Below are 21,834 nucleotides of genomic sequence, written 5' to 3'. Positions count from 1 at the left end.
AAGCACACCTACTGAGGTTTTCAGTTCATACTTGCACACTACAGTTAAAACACCACATCTATCTAAAACATTAATTCCACCTAACTATTGCATATTCATATGTTGTTCTCTTGAGCAATCATCCCAGAGTCTTCTATACCTGCGTGGGGGTCTCTGGTGGTCTTCGGTGGTCATTTGGGGAAGAATACTCCTACTCCTTTTGTCCTTTTACGGTCATGTATCATCTGAGGACACCAAGGTCTTTGTTTCTCTTGCCAACCCCTGCTTTCTCAGTGATGAAGGAGGATGAATGTCCTTAATTAGCAAGTCTGTGACTCTGAAATATCCGTTATCTGGTGCCTTGACTATTATACAAACACGCCTTAAGCATCCTCTATTATAAGCAGAATCTTTAACTGCATAAGCTTTACCTTGAGTACATATAATCTAAACAGTCCTTGAATAGCAAACATATCACACTTCCCATGTTTTAGTTTTTTTCTTTAAGCTATCACCACCACCTTATTTATTTATCAGTCTTTTGAAGGCTTGAGGCAACATGACTGAGGGATTTGCCTTCCTTATTATATGAAAAGCTTAAAATCATAGCTCATTGCATTTGGGGGGTAGTTGCTAATTTTGGCTTAAGTGGGTATGACAACTGTGGATGAGTTTCTTCCAGTGAATTAAGGTTTCCTAGAGAGGAGAAGACATGTTTGTATTTGTATGATAACATTTCTTACAGCTCTTACTTTATTTTAAAACTCAGCATTTGGCAGTTTCCTTACAATTCATCTCCATGATGGCATTCGTAACTTTTTAAGACCAGTACAATGCCATGTATTTGTGATAAAGTCATTTACTAAGCATTACCAGATTACTTTTCACAAGTATGTTTGGCACTGGTGACTGCAAGAAGGGTAGAACTTGAAGAAAAGAGAAAAGTGTCTCTAAATTGTTACATTCACCAGCATTGAACCGGATGGCACAGAACTCATGCCTGTTGAGGTTTACCTGAAATAAGCTCTGTCTGCTAAACTTGAGTAGCTTATATTGTAGTCGTATGTTTGAGTTATAGTGTAGCTGTGGTGCAATTCAGGGTTAAACATGTTGCACTGTCCTTTAAGAAGGACCACAACTCGATAGCTTCACTATGCAAGCCTGATTACTTTGTATAAACGATGCAGGCTTTGCTAACGACTATGCCCTTGAAGAGGGAACTAAGGAAACATCCTGCCCCAGAAGGCCCCGAAGGCCAGACGATTGCCAAAGCAGCATGAACAGGGGGAAAGGTAAAGGTGGCAGGGTGAGATCGCGACCTCCAACTCAATTCGAGGCTGGAAGAACTTGCCCCTCACCACCACCTGCAAGGAGCATGCGTGCTAATTTACATAGCAAGACAGACTAATTTAAATATAACTGGCCAATAGTAGTTGAGAGAGTGACTACTAACCAAAGAATGTAAATTTAGGTGGGTTTTTACTAACCATGTAACAGAATAAATACATTGTAGTTCTTTGGTGTGGGGTGCTGGCTTTGTGGAGTCATCACCTGGCACCCGTCTCTGCACAGACATGAAACAAATAAATATCTCAGCTCTGTGTGTATGATTGGCCTACTGCACAGCGGGTACTGAACCCCACTTGTGGGACAACAATATCTTTGAGAGATCTACAATTTGGAAAGTAGTGGAAAACCTGATGCAATAGACGGCTGTGCTGCCATTCAGAGATGCCTCAACAGGCTGGAGAATCAGGCGAACGGGAACCTCATGCAGTTCAACAAAGGGAAATGCAAAGTTCTGCACTTGGGAAGGAACAGCCCCAGGCATTAGTACCTGCTGGGGGCTTACCAGCTGGAAAGTAATATGACAGAAAAGACCCTGGAGGTCTTGGTGGACACTGAGTTGAACATGAGACAACAGCCTCCTGACCTGCATTAGGTGGAACGTGGCCAGCAGGTTGAGGGAGGAGATTCTTCCACTCTAATCACCACTGGTGAGACATATATGGAGTGCAGGATCCAGGTCTGGGCTACCCATTATAACAGAGATATAGACCTACTGGAGTGAGTCCAGTGAAGGGCCCCTAAGATGAAGCATCTCTCATATGAGGAGAGGCTGAGAAAGTTGGGACTGTTTCCTAGAGGGAAGAGTAGTCTCAGGGGGGATGTCTTATCAGTGTGCATAAATATCTGATGGTGAGAGTAAAGAAGATGGAGCTAGACTCTTCTAGTGGTGCCCAATGACAGGACAATAGATTGGAATATAAGAAATTCTGTTTAAACATAGGAAAAAACTTTTTTTTAATGTGAAGGTGACTGAACACGCAACCAGTCTGTCCTGGGAGGTTGTCTCTATCTTTGGAGGATATTCAAAACCCAACTGGACACAGTAGTGAGTAGCCTGCCTTAAGTGACCCTGCTTTGAGCAGGCGTGTGGACAATACAGTCTGCAGAGGTCCCTTCCAACCTCCATGACTCTGTGATTCTATGACTGGGTGGATAAAAACACAGCCCAAAATAACATAGTAGTGTGGTAGGGAGAATCTAGAAGTTGACTGAAACCCTGTCCCCAGAGGCAGGGACACCTTGTATAAAACTTCCATTGAGCCAAAATAATATTGATCTTGAAAAAGCTATTTGGGTCACAAAGAGGACAAGAGAACAACCTGAACTCTATCAGTCCTGCACAGCTCTGGGAGATGGACAGAATAGGATCTTACCTAGAGAAGGAGTGGTGACTAAATGGAAACAGTCTCCTGAGAGGCTGAGTGGGATCAAAGCACAGCTCCTGCACATCCAGTTCTGCATACCACCCAAATTTAGTGTAGATTTTTGGACCACACATTACAGATCTATTATTCTCCTACAGATTTTTTTTTTTTATTGACAGTATTATTTAGTTACTGCTGGTCAAAAAGGCTAAAACTACTGACGTTATATCAGAAAAGATAGCAGGTAGGGATTTTTGAGTCTGCCACTAAGATTACGCATTGCCAGAAACAAACTTTGTGGCTAGTCAAAACCAACCAACCAACCAAACCCCACATACTAATCTTAACTGCCAATTATAAAGACTGTCCTCATCCTCCACTTTTTTTGTCCTCCCTGAATCAGCAGCTCCACAGCTTTCTTTTTGAAATATTATTGGGGAAGAAGAGGTGAATGGGGATAAATCCATACTCACACCACATTAATATAGATAAAAGCAAGCTCTGAAAGTTACCTTACATAGCTTCAAACTCTAACATCATAGGATGACAGCCATTATTTACAGCTATGAGCTTTGTACACCATGGCAATCTTCCATTGTGAGAACAAGCTGATGAGCATGGTATCTGCATTAAGTTACAGGAAGCTTTAGAAACCAGCAATAATAAATCCTAGCAAAATCTGCTTTCAAAATGAGTATTTTTTCCTGGTTTTTAACAAACACCAATGAAAGTTTCTAGTTTTTTATTTTCCCATCAAGAATTAAAAAAATTTGCTAGCCATTTACAAGGGTGAAGAAATATAGGGCAATTACTCCCAAGTTATTTTTAAAGAGCCAAGAAAAGTAGATGATGGTATTCATGCTATTTCATCTGTAGCAGCCCCTTAATCTATCCATAGGTGCTTCAAAGAATCCTATTTCTTCAGTTAGCAAGTTGTTGCTGCTACAGGTAATTGAACCTGGTGAGAACATACCAAGACAGCAGAGACTCCATCCAAAAAATGCACACACTGGAACAGTTTGGACTTAGTACCCTTAGTATTCAGAAGTAGCAGAGTCATTTTTGAATGCCACCATGCCTCAGCTAATAACCTGCCATTCAGACACTACACAGGCATGATTTCCAGAGCTGAGGTTGCTACCACACAAGAAACCTAGTAATCTCCTTACTGCACTTCAAGCTTTGGCATCAGAACACAGAGAAGCAGCCCATGCCTGTTTGTGGTTTCAACGTGGCAACTTACTTGCTATACACAAGCAAGCTCTCCAGCCACTGCTTGAAAGGGTAGGACATTGCTGAAGTTAATCACTTTGGATCTAACTATACAGCTTTAAAGTGAGAAGCCCCCAAGACCAGCACCCATTGTTTGAGGTGTGTGTCTATGTATGTGTATGCATACGAACAATACATACAATTGTACATATGCAAGTGCCTTTTTTGTCATGCCTTCATTTCTGTGAGGTTATCTAGGAAAAGTGTCTGAACCAGACCTATGCCTTACTAAAATTCTATAGCATAGCAAGGGAAAGAAAATGTGAATTAATGTAGGCTGGTGAAAACCCTATCTTTCCTAGTTTTGCTGTTTTCAGTGAGCTGTTAAAAAAAAAATAAATTTGACTCCAAGGAACACAATTCTCCAACCTCCTGTCTCTACCTCCAAAATCTCTGATTTGAGACCAGAATATTCTCCCAACCCCAGAGGACCACATCACTGCACCTAATGAAGCAGGTCCCAAACAGTACTGCAGCAGATCAAATCCAGAATGGTATCACTTACTAGATGCAATCAATTCCCAGATAGTCTTCACTGAATAATGCCATGCAGTCCTTCAGTGAAACTCTATGGGCACGTAGGCATCAAAACCAGAGCTTTTGCAGTGAGTCTCAGTAACTTGCTATTGCAATTCCTTGACAATGACTCTGGTTTCTCTAAGGGGCCAGAACCACATGCTGGTGCATGCCTGTCCAACCATCTGCAACCACTTACGACCATAATATCCCTCACCATTTTACAGATCATTTTAGATTTACATCCCAACAGGTACTGCCACAATGGCAAGTTTGATCATGAAATTAAAGTGTCAAATTATGTAACTCTTGTACACATTTAGTTAACACTTAACATCCTTCCTTCAAGCTTAAGTGGCCCTTACACTTACAGCATTCTCCACAGCTGCTAATGACAAACACATAGTTATCCAACGTGTGTTATGGTCAAACTTCTAAATTCAGGCTTAGGCTTTGAACATACAACCATTGCCAAACCTGAAAGAAGCCAGGATCTTGTAGGGCAAAACTAAGAAACAGAACAAGAGTTTAATGCTAAGAACCTAAGCAGGAGCCAAAAATCAGCTACTGATTCTGAATCCTTCTTAAGCTTAATTTTGACAGCTGAAAGGCCTCATGAAACACTTGTATTTATTATGTGAATGCTAAGATTAATACCGAGATAGAGAGTGTTGTGCAAACTTACACCTTAGCCAAGAAATACAGCTATACTATGAAAGGGAACTGTTTTTCAGGGGCAATTAAGAGGCTGAAGAACTTCTCAAAAGATTGTAGGTATAAGAAGAAATTATTACAAATTTCTTAAGGGACTTTAAAAGGTGACTGTATCCGGTAACATGCAAATACAATAACATAAATCTATTTGGAATACAATAATGTAGATCCATGTAAACTGGCAAAAAAACTAAACAGGATTTGGGGTTGTAAGCTTAACCAAAACCACTGTAACCTGAAAACAAAACAGTTAACATTTGGACTCAAAGAGCAAAGCAATAGATGCCCCTCACTCCTCCCCAAAGAAGAGTAAAAGAATTTACAGTAAGAATTATCTTTTATACCCTGGCCCCCAGAGAATATAAACATATGTCAACCTGTTAGTATTTGCTTTCCTGTGGCTGTTGTATTAAACTGAGCACAGCTGGATGGATCTTATCAAAGAGACAAAAAGGAGAATAAAACAGTGTTCCTGAAATGCAGACTGTTAATCCTCCTAAGGAAATGACCATAACTCAGATCTCAAGGTTACGGTTTGCAGTGAAGAAAAATATAGCCTCCAGATGCATACAGGCAGGCCCCTTATGGTTACATAAAACAAGCACATAGCTAGCCTTTTCAATATACAGTATGTACAGCACTTAAGAAACAACTACAAAACCCTACTCCAGAACCAGAAGTAACAGATAAATAGCCAAACAACAATTTAAGAGACAAGATAAATTTGGTAAAGATTAATTCTGCAGTCATCTGCCAGGAAGGTAGAAATGGTTTAATGTGCGGCCCATGAAAAAAGAGCAGTCATAAAGGAGCAGCCAGTTCAGAAAGGTAGTCAAACAAAATTGTTCTCAGAAAAATCATACTTATACTAAAGTCTCAGGCAGGGGTTTTCTGTAGCTTCTAAGTAACCTGAGTTACAATTATTTCATCTAATCAAAGCAGCCTTCATAGGAGTTTCTGAGAATATTTCTACTGTTACTAAAGGTCTTCTAATGCTTAAGAACAATTCTTGAATTGAATATTTGTAATACATGAGCACTAAAAAATATCTCCACACACCTCCCTGAACTGTACATGTGAACACAGATAACTCTTAGATGAGTTTTATAAAGTAAAAAGTGATAAAGTATGTATTTTATTCCAGCATACAGCCACACAATTACTCCTAGCAATGGTAAATTACTAGGTAAAACACATACTAGTTAGAGATTGCACTCTTAAGTCCAAAGCATACTTAGCACAGTGGAAGCCATTCAACTGCTCTAACAGATGCTAGATATGTACTTAGACAAATCACACAGTTAGGATAAAATTTATTTACTGATCTTCTTGAGACGGGTCCAAATGAACACTGTCAACTGATCAAAACCAGAGCCTGATTACAGCAAATGTTACTAGCAGAGAAGTGGCCAGTAACTTTTCCAGAAAATAATAATTAAAAAATAGACTCATACAACAGTATACTTGGTCATGGACACAGTATTTTCCTCAGAAGGTAGTAAGAGATATAGTGTCCTAATCTGTTCCAAAGCAGCAAAATATTAGACCTCTATGATTAGACTACTACATGTTCTTTATGTTAAATGCTAATAGTATCAATACACAGTCTCTCCATCTCATCTGCTTTCACAGGTCATAATTCAAAACATCTGAATTAAGGTTTGAAACATGGCAGTGAAATACCGTACCACCATTCCCTTGCCATTATCATCATACTTCTATCAATCCTCTACATACCAGAAATACTGTTTTGTATGTAATGTGTGTACCTCTACCTCAGATACAAGCTCAAAAGTGTGAAAGACTTTGCATACATGCATTAAAATAAAAACTCTACAAGTACTAAGCAGGTTTCTCTGTTCAGTCTGCATTCCACAGAGCACCAGCTGTTTGTCCATGTAGCCAGATAAAAAACTTGAGTAAAATGCAATCCCCCAAAGATCCATTGTTTATCATTCCCAGCACTTAAACTGGGATTTTCAAATATCTGGGTATTAACAACAATTAGCTGATGAGAGATGCAGGATTTAAAGTGTGAGGGATTACCAAATTAAACATCATTGAAGACTGCATTGATAAAAAAAAAGAATAAAACCAAGACACAATAGCGCAAAATAAAACAACTTCAAATTTAAAACTAAATTTTTCTATTTTTGCAGAGATAAGTAAATCTCATGAAAAGAAATTTCTGCTGCATTAAGTTTAAAAGTACTAAATAGCATACTTTGCACTGAGTACAATAACAGACTATTCTATGTTAAAATGAAAAACAATTTTATAAAAAACTGCTACACTTTAAAAACATACCCAATTAATGATTCATTTTATTTTTAAAAAAATGCACCCTTAAGTAAAAAAAGCTCTCATGTCACCTGAACATCTAAATTCCCCTAAGTTTCACTGGGCCTACTGGCATTATACAGAAGACATATTTGTAAATCTGTTAGAACTGGCTTTAACTCACCTACCTGGAGTTTCAGCATGTAAACAATTTCAAAACAAGAACAGAGGCTTGAAATCTCTCTGTTTCATGCAGTAACAGGATGGTAGGCAGCTCTACCCTAAATAAACTGCCATCCTGAGATTTTATAGGACCTCAGTTCCTTTGCATGGGAAATTATGACCTGTCTAATCTCAGGGACAGACTGCCAGTACTCAGGTCAGCTTGTAACTCTAAGCAACACGTTTGCTCCCTTTCTTCTTTCTCTCAGCAATAAGAACTGGACTTTCCGTGTGTCATTTTACAGCAGCCTGCTGATACAGCGGTGCTGGGAGGTACATTTGCATGTATACATGCAAATTGCAAGACTCGCAGGTAACAAAGAATTTAAAAGGCTTGACACTGCAAAAGTTACCAAGCAAAAAAAAAAAAAAAAAAAAAAAAAGTTTAATAACCAGTGAAAACTTCCAGTGAAGTAAACTGCTTTCATCTACTCAGTTTTCACACTGGTCTATGACTGGGGGGGGGGGGGAGGGGGGGGGCAGGGGGGAGGAAAACCTGAAGTACACTAATACACATGCAGAGTAAAGGTGCGACAACTCTGCACTATGGGATTGGCAGGAACTCCTCCCAAATATAGGTTTGCAAAATCCTTGTCTTGACATCGATTATGCTAGCATTTAAGACTTCATCTGGAAATTAGGACCCCTATGTGTCTGTCAAGTAAAAAATACCAGCTCCTGGTCGGAGGTTACATAGCACAGTGTCACAGAAGGTGCTACCTCAGAAAAAAGGCAGGCTGACACATGGCTTTCAGATTGTGAAGTAACAATAAAAACAAGTAAAACATAAAAGCTTCCTGCTTGGGTAATGAATGCCAAGTTTTTACAAAAAACACATTTTCATGTCAAACACAAAGCTAGGAATTGTGAAATGAGTATGTCCTAAGGGCTAAAATGAATTGTTTGGCCTTTCCTACCAAAGAAAATATATCAGGTTGGGAACTAATTTGCTTTTTAAAATATGTATTACGATTATGGATAAGCGCTTAGCACAATTACCCTGGAAATATTTAGGACCAAAAAGTACTTACTTGGAATTTAAAAAAAAAAAGGGGGGGGGGGCTTAATTTGTGACACATATTTTTATTTACTTAAATTGTTTTGCTTTTCAGTTAGTGTTCCATGGAATTCCCAACCAGTGGCTACCTACAGATATTTCCAAGATGCTCTGCATGAAGTTCTAATGCTTTTTCAGCAAAACATGGGCACAAGTACAGGCACTAGGAAAAGTAATCACATTTAAAAGAAATTAACTACAGAAGTCCTGGCACTAACAGTGGAATCACAAAACATTACAAGTATGTAATACATCTAGCAACCCATTCTTCCTTTTACTTAAATGTTGTTTTACAATAATTTTTTCTTCCATGAAATACCTTCAGTTTGAAGATAGCAAATGAAGATATCTCCAATAAGCTATTTCAGCTCTAGCTCAACATTGAGAGAGAAAAAGATGTCATCATTAAACTAATGTTTTCATAGTAGAAATGGTTATTTCAGTACTGAGGAGCGTTAGTACTGAGGAAACCAAAAGAACTTCAATGATGAAATACCTCAAAGTATTCCTGAACTTTCATGAAGGTTTATTAACTTATATTCAGTATTCATTACAAGCACACTCATTTTTCTCTTAGAAAGTTGGAATACTGTTTTGAAAAATAATTCTCTAAGCTAAATCAAATTTCCTAATATAATCACATTGAAATTCCATAATGATGAGAGAAGATAAAGAACAGCAGTGTCACTGTGCACAAAGGTTCTTGCAAAGATCTGCTTACCCACACTACTGTTGTAGAAAACATCCTGTAGTCCTAATTGTATGGCAAGGATAGTTTTCAAGAGAGAATCCTGCATTACATGCCAAAAGGTCTGCCTGCAGAAAGAACATCAGTGCTTGAAAGCCTGGAAATAAGTCAATATGCAATATGATAGACAGCATCATCTCCCACATTATCATTCACACAATTTTTGCCTCTAGTGAAATGAAAAACGCAGAATGTATTTTGACACAGAAGAAACTGATTCCTACCAAAGCTGCAGAACTTCATTCCTACTACAGCTTTTTTCATAACAATGGGCTTGGGCCAATGAAACCTTAGGTTAAATAGAACGAGTGTAAATATTTTTGAAAGAAACGAATCTGAGTTTAATTTAAAATACATATACAGTCACCACTACTACCAGCAGAAGATACTATGTTCAGACAGCAAAGCCTACTCTCTCTGGCCACCAAGAAAAAAACTTAGCAGTTCATTTTCAGGCACAAGTTATTTTCCTATTTACAGTGCAGAACGCTATCTAGAGAAAGTTAATCATCCCTGTGTTACTTCATATGATGAGTCTATTAGAAGAGTATGAATATTAGAAGAAAGGTACAAAATAGCAACTATTCAATCAACTGGAAAAGGACACCTTTCTAAAAGGACATTTGAGAAAACAGAAGGAAAATCACAACTGATGAAGTTGGCCTTTATGTTTTGATTTTTGTTTAAGAGCATGTATACTTAATTTGTACTACCTGAGTAAAAGAGGCCTCATATTTAATTTTCCTAAAACAAAACTTAAAAGAAACAAAATATTAAACACACATCCTTTTTCTTTCTTTTTTGGACAAAACCACATAACTTTAAGTAGATGAAACTTGAACATTGCTAACCAAGTGCCTGACCCAAACATTGCTAACAAGTGCTAAGCATAGACTGGAAAAAACTATATAAGTAACTTTTTACCATTTAACATTTTTTTCACACAGTTTTTGATAATATTTGCTTTAAGTGTATATGTTTTACATCAAAAATGCTCCCTCTCTGTGCTGCTTTTGAACTCATACATCAGTGAAAAATTTGCCAATACAAGTGATGGAAAAATAATTTCAAAGTTTCCTATGCTGCAATTATCAGTCTGGGTTGACTATGCAACAGTGGAAACTGGAACATCCAAGAAACTGTAGTATTGTTCCATGATTCTGATGTAAATAAACTCAAATTTTACAGCTTTTCCGTAACAGGTTGCCATATGTTGGCACATTCATTTTCAACTATATCTTACAGAACTTTTAGCATTAGTATTGCAAACTGCTTTCCATAGGAACTGATAGAAGACTTCGTAAGACACAATATTTCAGATAAATAAAAGCAGATTACTGTCCCTATTTAAGAAAGAAACAAAGAGATCCAGTCAACAGTCAAACATCAAGAAATATATCTGAGGAGTGGCAAAGGGCAAGGGTAGAAAACCACACTCTGCTAGGTATACTGAAAAATTACCTTACTCTTTCAAGAAATACTTCAAATAAAGTTATATCTACAAAATCTTACTCTAAATTTCCACAGAATTTTATACATGCAACAGATGTGAGGCAAAGCATAGTAACTACACAAAAGTATTAAGATACAAGACAGCTCGAAGGCCCCTTAACACAAAGTTTAAAATACATAACCAAAAAAAGTTTGTGAACTAGTGCTAAGTTTCAGCAATTAAATATGATAGAGAATGGAAATTTCAGTGATAAAAGTTATCAATACAACCTAATTTTTCAATTTTTTTTTTTTCTGGTCATCTGCTAAGCAAAGAAATCAAAATCTTTCTTCAGAGCCCTTTAAATTGCAGGCTAGATCAATTTACTGACTGAAAATAGGAAAATACTTGGATAAAATGGATTAGTAGTTACCTGTTATTTACCAGTAATTTCCTCCCTTAGATTTCCTATGCACTTTATTGTAATCAGATTTTAATTTTAGAATGAGATTTTATTTACTTGAATCAAATTTTAACTTTGTTTTTAGCATAGTGAAAGTGGTGACCTGTGCAACATGACAACCCTTCTGAGCAGAAACCCAAATGCACATTTTGAGTAAGCTTTTCAGTACTCAGGTTTATAAACAATTGGGCTAACAAGAGTCTTCAAGACACATCAGCAAGTTGATTTCTCCATCCAAAACAAGCCTAAAAGTAACTGTTAATACCAGTGAGGTTGAAAATATTCACATATATTTGTAAAGTACTGTACTTACAAATATTGGTGCCTGACCCAAAACAGTTCAAAAATTTTTTCCAGAATTTTTTCCTTCAGTGATATTGACTCAAAAACTTACTTTGCAGAGGCAGCTACATGCAACAGCTTTTAAATGAAGTTCAAAGGAGCTGAATTATTTAAAAAAAAAAAAAGAAAAGAAAAGAAGAAAAAAAAGACAGCAATATCTAAAGACATAAAACAAACTGAAGCCAGAGAAAAGTAATGTATCCAAGGTAAACTTCCAACATGCATTCTGCATGCAAAGAAAGCTATATCTACATCCTTTGGAAAACAAATTCCAAAGTTCTGATCCCTTTTTCATGTTTGCAAATGAAGCTGCATGCTTAGATGACTATCCAAATTAAAGAGATTAAATTAAACACAGTACATTTACAATGTTAGGAAGTGGCAAAAATCAATCTCAAGGGCTTTGAAGGTACATCTTAAACAAACAGTTCTTGAGGCAGCAATTTGTATACTACTACTCATAAAAAAATGATCGAACTTGCTTCGACCTAGTCTAGGTTCCTAGACCTGGAACCGATTTAGAGAATGTAAAAAGTGAAAAGGAAAACATAATAACTAAAGTTTGCATTTAATATTTCATGGCATAACCTAGAGCTAAACTATTTCCCAGGACAATATTTTAGTTTTTATGTTTTATTCTTTCCAACAGGAGTACTCTTTCAGAAGCATTTGTTTGTTCAAACCGACCATCTGCTCTTACAAATCAAAAAGGAATAAAATTAATAGTGGCTTTATATGATTCTCACACTCAAGTGGAAGCCAAGCACTAATCTGTCATGGATCAGCACTTGCTAGACATAAAATCAACATCTATTACTTGGAGAGGTTTTCTGTTTATGTAGTGGGGAAAAAAAGTGACTTGGTGGCCCATGACAGACTTTGCTAATTTTTTTTTTTTTGCGAAAAAGTGTTTTTAATAGTAGCTATGAATCATAAAGACACAGTACAGCCACCCCTAAACCATGAAAAAGAAGGTAAAGGAATAGCATACAGCAGTCCTTGCCTTCTTTGGGTGCTTTCATTCATAGTAAGTTATTCTGGAGGTGAAAGGGAAGCTAGCCAGCTAGATATATTTATGAATATTAAAGTAGTAGATCATCATTTTATCAGATCTAGTTAAACTTTATGAGCAAAATGTGATTGTGATATTACAGGGCAATTTATTAATGTAGTTGAACAGTCAAACAGGTTGTTCACTTGGAAAGGGTTAGTATTGAAGCCACAGCAAAGACCGTAGGAATCACAGCAGATTAGATAAAATGAATGTATGCACTATTGGGTTTGCTTTGTGCAAATGAAACAATTTATTACTTAGTTCACTCAGCCACTGCTGCTCAAAGAGAAATTCAGCCAAGAGTTAGGCTTTGGTTTCAAGCTGTAGTTCCTCAGTACTTCAAATTCAAAGCTTGCAATGTATAAGCTCCCACGTTCATTTACATCCGTTCAGTGCCCGGTATTTCATACATGGTGTTCCTGCATAACAGGGGAGCTGTGGAACCCTGAGCACTTAGTTTAAGATAGTCCTTGTATTTCAGTTTCAAAGCAGAAAGATATACTACTCGATTTACTTCTTTCCACTAATATTAGGCAAATGCAGTAACTTATGCAAAGAACAACAAAGCAAATACGGTAAAGGAAAGTAATCTGAAGGCAATCCTAAAAAGAATCACTTGGCAGTTAACAGAAGATTAGCATTATCATAAAAATATAATTGTTCATTTCTTCACTCTTTCTCTTTCAGAAGGGTAAAGATGATTACATTATACTACACACTAACCTCCTTTTTAAGTAAAACAATCATTTCAGAAAATTCTAATTTTGCTTTGCCTATTATGCTATTAGTTCATTTGGAAACAAGGCCAGATGGGATGAAATGAAAAAAATATTCAATTATCTTCCTTTATAATAGCAATCACAGAAAAAAAAAAAATTGCATTTTCCCCCTCATTCTGTTCTGTTGCTTTCTTCAAGGAACATGAAGAATGAACATTAGCTATCTCAAAAAATGACGGTACACTAAAAAGCCAAAGTGGTCAATAGTAAGATGTCACTTTATAGAAGAATTGCAGGGCTGCCACTTTATTCCTTTCAGTGGATTACCTTTTTGGGACCTTACAGATACTAAACATTCTCAGCAGATCATGTCCTCATCTCTTCACTACTAATCTCTCCTCTCCCAAAGTAATGCTTCATGGGTTTTGGATACCAGGTAATACAAAACCAAAGGCAGCAAGGCCGTGTGATCCTTTTCCTCCTCAAAACATTGTGCTTGTTTTATCTTAAAACAACTGCTACTAGTTGTCTAGTAACTGCTACCCCTTCGAACATTTAAAAAAAAAAATTATGTTTTGATAATGATAACATTAACTAGAAACACAACAGTTAAATTCTCCCAAAATGAAGCAAAGACCATACTAGAGTTGGAAAATAACTGGCATTTTCAACTAATACTCAGTGAAGAAAAAAAAAAAAAAATGTTTTTGGCACAAAGCACTGACATTTAATGATCATTTTGCTAAACTTCCTAACAAAGGAATGTTATCTTTATATGATACTTAAAACATTTCAAATTGCATAATGATAAATCCAAGAGAAAGGTTTAAACTGTTCTATTCAAAGAGCAGAAAGGCTGTTTTAATTAACAGGTACTTGGGGAGAATTCATCAATTATCATTTGATAGTTTAAACATACCTTTCTCAGAAATAAAATCCAGTTCAATTAAAATTACTGACTTGACACACATATTGATGGGTAAAAATCTGAGCAAAGGTTTGAGTTAGTTGCTGTAAATTATGGTTGGTTTTGCCACCCAGCATGTTCATCCAGGGACCAGTCCACTGTCAGCCCTGCAAAATCAGGTTCTCAATACCAAAGCACATGGAGTTTTTCTAATTTAAAAAAAGGATGCTACTTTGATCTAACTATCTGTAACTTGATTCAGAAATAATTAAGAATGAAGATGTATTTTTACACTGATAGATCTGTTCTTACATATTTTTACATTGTATCTGGACTTCATGATGCCAGTCAGCCATCCATAATCCAAACAGTTTATAAATATTCTACATCTGCCTGTCATGATGAAGCCTGTGGCTACTGAAATTGATTTGTATCAAGAATTTGCTCAGATTAGCTTCTGAAGAAATGGATTATCTCATTTACTCTTAGAAACCTTAATACACAATCAGAATCTCAAGGCATAACCAGCACTTGTTCATTGCATCAGTTTTCTCTGGAGTTGATTTTGGGAATCCTGTGTTAGCAAACTACTAAAAAAAAAATAAACAAGAATTAACCACATTCAATTCAAAATATTATGCTTCAAACTAAGTCAGCCTGCTCTCTTTGCATCTATTCAAGCTAGGTTAGTTTTACACTATTGCTTCTTGGTATTAATTTTCAAACAGATAGGCAAGAAAGAGAACAAATTTACCAGGTAGATAAGCAGAGGGATTCCTTGGTTTTTTATAAAATCTATTCACAGAAGCCAACACAGACATAGTAAATACGTCTGACAAATGCAGGCAGACAGCTTGGAGTAGGAAGGCCGCTGAAAAACAAGCAATCGCTATGAGATATGCCCTCATGACTTAGGATATATGCACTTCTCTAGCACACATATCCTGGGAAGACAAACCAAGAGCCATTATTGCCAGTTAACAGTGAGCAGCTGAGGCACAGCAGCAGTTTTTCTCATGTCTGTATTTGCCATGAATTATGGAGTTGCACAGGCTGAGATGCCTTGACTGTGCCCTCCAACACCCACATGGGTTCAGGTACAGTCATGCTCACTGATTAACTCAGCTCTGTCTCAGCCCTTAAGGTTTTCACCAGCCTTTCATTCCCCACAGACAGATCTGATTACCAACAGTAATAAAAATGATGCATAAAACCCACATGTAAAATGGGAGAGTAAAACATTTCTGGTAATTACAACCCAGTAAGAGCTACAGCAGAAAACTGAAAAACTAACATGTAAAGCCATTAGTGTACTGAGAAAAAAATGCTATTCATTCTATATGCTCAGTCTTGCCTCTTTGAGTTTACATTAAATCCAAATACGGGGTTTTTTATTAATTTATACAGCCTGCTGGTTTAGATTAACATGAACAAATCTACTAACAACTGGGGGAAGATGGACTCTACCATCAGTAGCCTGATATGGATATATTTCCTTCCTCCTTATCTTTTTGACTTGTGCAAATTCAAATTGGTTTCATCATAGACAGGTTTCTTATTCCTATGCCACTATTCAGAAATATAATTTGTATTTTACCACATACCTGAATGTCAGCCTGCCCAGTGCTATCAAAAAAATTAACCGTGCTGGCACATTTAGAACTTTCCTATTCTCAGAGAGATTAATTGTGCTTCCTATAGAAACTTAATGACTTCTTTTAAGGAAACAAAAGGTCCAAAGAGATGTCTTGCTACTGCAATGAATTCCAGAAAGCACTTCATCTACCTGTATGGGAGTTCCTGGTTCAGTACAGTGCTTCTGTCCACACACCCAGCTATAAGTGAAAATGTAAAACTGGACTGTTTCATACTAGATTGTAGCTGAGTATGTTTAGAAACTCATTCTTTTTTGGCATAACTGGGAAGATAGATCCCACAGAAGGACTCTATCACATATTTCAGGCCATTGTCCCATCCTCAGAATCAGACGAGCTTTCATAGGACTTCCTGCTGCAATTAGAAATCAGTCAAAACCTACACCCTTGTGATCATTCTCTCTCTAAATATAGGATGCTTCTCTGAGAAACGTAAAAAGCAGTGCTGGTCAATTCCTTTACTCCCTTAGAAACTCCAAAGTGAATGATGGTATCACATGGTTCAGTCTTACAGCTTCATGATTTTTTCTGTTAACCTTATGTTTTAAATGGGAAAACTGTTAAGTGACTACAGTGTCCCATGCATGACAGCAAAACTTTCAGTAAACCCTGATTCTATTTTCTGCTCTTTTTCCTTGCCAAAGCATGGCCTAAAATTAGACAGAAAGGGAAAAAAAAAAAAAAAAAAAAGTGGTTCATAGACAACCCACATGTGATATGATCCATGTAAACTTTTCCAGGTGCTTAAAAGAAAATGAAGCCCTACAACAGCATGTCTATCTAAAGTGCAATCTTCCTCCACCAGAATCTGTTATAGTCTTGTCTGGTTGGAGATCTTCCTCCTTCCAGTCAGGAGTTAATGTACTGCCAGTCTACGATCTTTATATCATTTCTTAAAACTGCTGTGGATTACTGCCCCCAAAAGTATCTCTCTGCATTATATAGAAAGGGCAGCTCTTCTATTTTAACATGGCTTATCACAGAGAACTGACTCTGCCTGTCAAACGTGACCCCCTCCACACCTGGCCATTATAGTGATGCAGGCTGGAAGAAAACCCACTTGAGATGGCCCTGCTGGGCCTTCAGCATGACCCCCTGAGCTCACCTCCACAGTTCACAGTCTGATGCTTATGTGTGTTCATAAGCAGCATTATCTTCCCCATGCTTAGAGGTTTTGCACTGAAGTTTTATTCACAATCATAACTTAAGTATATATTCATAAATTATTATGTCCTCTAATAGGCTACCAGGAAAAAAATATGTTAGCCCTCTTAGCCATTAAATTTATTTTGTTTTGGTTTTGTTAAAAATATACCCACTTCTCCCAGCAACAAATCCCTTTAATTAAGAGGTTTTAATGGGGTCTTTATTTAGGAATACATAATGCCTGCAATGGGGTCCATTCTGCAAAAGGTCTCAGCACTATGGAACAATCAGAGCTCTCTCCAAAGTCTGCAAACACTGTCAAGAGGGAAACCCTGATGCATTTGAAAGGGGCAGGGACAGAGGTGGGGAAAAAAAAAAGCAAAGCGAAAAAAAAAAAAAGCAAAGCAAAGCAAAAAAAAAAGGCAAAGCAAAAAAAAAAAAAAGCAAAGCGAAAAAAAAGCAAAGCGAAAAAAAAAGCAAAGCGAAAAAAAAAGCAAAGCGAAAAAAAAAACAAAGCGAAAAAAAAAGCAAAGCGAAAAAAAAAGCAAAACGAAAAAAAAAGCAAAACGAAAAAAAAAACAAAGCGAAAAAAAAAGCAAAGCAAAAAAAAAAGCAAAGCGAAAAAAAAAGCAAAGCGAAAAAAAAAGGTAAAGCAGGAAAACAAAAAGCGAGTAGGGAACAGATACTCAACAGTAACAATGAAAATTGATGTTTAAAAAAACCGCCCAACACCATAGCCATTTCCCAGTATATTTCTCAAGAAGCATCAAGATTTCAAAATATATTATACCCCCCTTCATGAGCACACCACTGCCATGCATAGGCATGGGCACATTGAAGAAAAAAATCACTTGCTTGCTTCAGCTTGGAAAACAGGTGGCTGAAGAGGGATATAACAGGTCTGTAAAACCAGAAGAGGCATGGCGGTGAATGAATAGGCACCTGACAGTCTGCCCTCTTTCAAAACAAATATTAAGAGGTTTTAAATAAGAGGAATAGGCCAATCAAAAACAGAAGGATGTGGTTTTTGACACAGAACACAGGTAAGCTGACCATCTCCTGCCACAACATGCTGTGGATGGCAGAAGGATGCTAGATAAATGCATGGAAGAGCAATCCACTGGGAGTTGCTGAAAACTCAGAACCCCCATGTGACTCAGGAAGCTCCTGAGACAGGAGCAGTTGGAAGCTGAGAGTACAGGCTAGGGAAGGGAGAGAAGTCATGTTTATGCCACTCTTGCATCATGCCTTGAAGATCTGTTTTTTGACAACAAAACATTGCTGGAGGGATAATAATCCAGAATCGCCACCTTTGTACCTATCACGTAAAAGACTAAAGGAACTGCTAAATTTGCCAGACAAGATGATACCTTTTTACTTTTTATTGAGCAGAACTACATGCTTCAAATTACACTTTCTAAAGTATATTTGCAATATCTGGATGTACATGGTTACATCCATATTCAAGAAAATATCTTAATTACTACCATAAACAAGTTACCCTTCTTACAGTATTACATATACTGGTAATGTCCCACCAGGTCAGAACAAAGTTTTAGTTTGTTTATTGCAACAGGTAGTTTCAAAAAAAGGTTTGGTATTCCCTCAAGACCTATGAGTACTGCCACAGATGAGTGCTTTTGAAAGGTCTCTTCTTTGAAAGCATACTGCTTCTTCAACGGGTTTGCAGTCTTTTTGTGCGAGTGATTAATATTACTGCTCCACCTGAGGTTTTCCATGATGGTTTTGCACTACAACAAGCAAATAAAGTGTTTTTCAAAGAAGGAGAAGGTGGCTATGGTGCAACAAAAACCAGCAGATGAACACAGACAGTAGTCAAACTTAATTTTGCCCTTTAAAGCTGTGACATTACAGTTGCTCACAATTTTAAACTTGGACTCAAGCATTGTAACAGACAGATTTGCCCTCAAAACAAACCAATAGCCTCATTTGACTTCATGGCTAATAGGAACATGCGATTTCACTCTGATTTCTCCATCAAACCTAAGCTAGCCAATCTTAAGCTAGCCAAAGCTTTCCTTTGAGATAGCTATGAAAAATGTTTTCATCTAAATAACTCAAGGGCTGGAGAAATCCAGACTCCAGAACCAAGCTCTCAGGGCTGGTCATCCATTGGCTCTCCCCACCATGACTCAACAATGTTGATCAAACTGCAGTGTTTTCAGTTAAAGCAAAGCAGCATTGCACAGTATGTGGTATCCCAAAAGCAAACAGAGGAGAAAGTGTGAAAACAGTAAACATTGTAACATTTAAATTGCATAAAGGTAGAGCATTATACTGAAGAAAAGCAAATTGGAATAAAAGTTACTTCACAATCTTTCAAGACATCAGCCGCACAGATAAAACATTGCGCTAGAGGAGTTTTTAACAGACAATTCACTGCAAAATCCAAAATCCAACATCCATTACTTTAGACTGTTGCATCAGTCAGCCACAGATACCTACACAGGTAATAGGCAAAGGCAATGGCAAACCAGACATACGGCACTGAGGGCGAGTCAGTATTTTGGATTTTCTTTTTTTTTTTTAAGTCAGTTTCATGTTATAATCATTTTGTAATTCAACATTGAGAGCCGCCTGTTTAAACTTAATTTCTGATATACAGTTCTTTTCAGTCTTCCTAAAAACCTACTATTTGAAGCCTGGTTGGTTATTTGGTGAGGTACCTTATGCAAGCTGCTGTATCTTGACCTGTCTGCAGCAGAGATGACGTCAGAGTCTCTAGCAAGGGACTGTTAGCACTAGCACACGGTAGCGCTAGCTCACCGACTTGCTGCACTACATACATAGACTTCTCTGGCACTGGCTATAGCAAGCGAAGCTGTTCCCGCCCAGGGACCTTTGACACCTGAGAGCTTCTGCATTGAGCTGTTTGGTCACAAACAGCTACCACAGAAACATAAAACTTTCCTAGCCTAGGAAAGGCTGCTTCACCTTAGTTTGAGATTTTCCATCAGAAAATAGAACTTGGATCCAAGTTTCTTGTTTTCTTTAAGCCACTGCTGTGGGCTTAGTTTCCCCCCCAGCCAGTATCAGCAGCAGGAACTCTGTCGTAGGAGGGTCTGGCATCCGCATGGAGCAAGCAACAGGTAGAAAGGCTTAAAGCTGTCAACTTCATTTGCACCTGCACCAGAGCTCTCACCAACACCTCCACCAAGCCTAATTACCACCAGTGACACCGCACTCATTGAAAAAGTCAAGTGGTTGATGTAGGAAACGGTGTCTCAGAAGAGATGCTCCGAACCGAAGCGTGTGGGCTGGGCCAGGCTGGCTGGTACTGCCTCTCCCTGCTCCTCACCGGGAGGCCTTCAACAGGGCACTGGGCATACCGGTTTCGAAACCCACCGCGCTCGTCCAGGCACAGGACAGGCCACGCGTTAAGGGCAAGGCGTGTTAAGTACCGTTTCCTGAGCTTGCAGCTATCCTTCACTCACGGCGCCGCACCACGGCACCGTGGCCTCCTCACGGTGCCTGGGCACGTTTTTGGGTTCGATTCGGTGTCTCTCGAAAGAAAAACCACCCCGGGCAGCAGCCCTACTCGCGCAGGGCTGCGGAAATCTGCCGCGCCTCCCCAGCCCGGCCGCACGCCGGGCAGCGACGGCAGAAACTTCAAACGAGTCGCTGCCTGCACCGGCAGGAGGCCTCCAAACCGGCATAGCCCCGCCGGGACGAGGTGTCTCCCCGCCCCGGGGCAGGCGGGCGCCGGCGGCGGCGGCGGCAGCCCGCACTCACCCAGCAGCAGCAGCTTCAGCTCCCGGCGGGCGTCCCGCTTGTCCCGGCGCAGCTGCCGCTCGATCTCCGCGCTGATGCGCTGCGACTCCTTCTCCTCGGCGGACAGGCAGCAGCCGGCCATGGCCACCGGCGCCCCCGGCTCCCGCCGCCGGAGGGGAGCGGAGGAAAGCCGTCCCCGGCCGCGGCGTGCCGAGGCGAAGCGAGACGAGGCGGGCGAGGGGCTGCCGCCTCCCCTCCCGCCGCCGGAGGGGCCGGGGCAGGCGGGCGGGCAGGTGCCACCTCCTCCCGCCGGTTAAAGACGCGGCAGGTGCGGCCGGGCCGCTGCTCCGGCGGGGCGGGAACGATCCTCCTCCCGCAGCGCTGGGAGCTTGGGGGGCGGAGAGGGGCACTGCGGGGCGCCGGGGAGCAAAGGGAGCCGCTTACTTAAAACAACAAAACCCTCACGCACACACAGAAACCCCTCAAATAACTGAAAAAACCCCCCACCCCAAACCGCGCACACACACCCATCGGGGAAAGTTAGGAGGCCGGAGGGGAAGGGCAGGCTAGCTGTCATCAGGGAGCTTCGGCAGCCCGGGGCTGCCTGCCCGAGGGGGGGCTGCCTGCCCGCGGGCAGCACGCTGCCGCCCCGCTCTCGCCTCCCTCTGAGGCCGCCGGAGGGCAGAGGGGCGACCCGAGGGGTTAGTGTTGTAAAATCCCGTTACCTGGGGCTTTCTGTCGCTTTTCGTTCCTAACGCCTTTGCCCCTCGACAAGGATGGAAGCTGTGAAAGGGAGGGGGACGCGCCTGCTGTCGGTGTCGGCTGGTTTTCATTTTGGATTTTTTTCGGAATTAGCTGTATTTCACTCTTTGCTTATATAGT

General features: G+C 39.4%; 1 protein-coding gene across 1 annotated transcript in view; it reads right to left on the bottom strand.

Moving 5' to 3' along the window:
- Positions 1–21,297, bottom strand: part of LOC115337124 (guanine nucleotide-binding protein subunit alpha-14) — a 92,332-nt gene extending 71,035 nt beyond the window's left edge. The window contains exon 1 of the mRNA XM_030005169.2: positions 20,974–21,297. Within this exon, the coding sequence (XP_029861029.1) occupies positions 20,974–21,094 (121 nt within the window). The 5' untranslated portion in view covers positions 21,095–21,297. The remainder of the gene's footprint in view (positions 1–20,973) is intronic.
- Between the last annotated feature and the right edge of the window lie 537 nt (positions 21,298–21,834).

This window comes from Aquila chrysaetos, chromosome Z, assembly GCF_900496995.4.
Source record: "Aquila chrysaetos chrysaetos chromosome Z, bAquChr1.4, whole genome shotgun sequence".
In the NCBI taxonomy this organism is placed as follows: domain Eukaryota; kingdom Metazoa; phylum Chordata; class Aves; order Accipitriformes; family Accipitridae; genus Aquila; species Aquila chrysaetos.
This window is presented reverse-complemented; position numbering and strand designations above follow the sequence as displayed.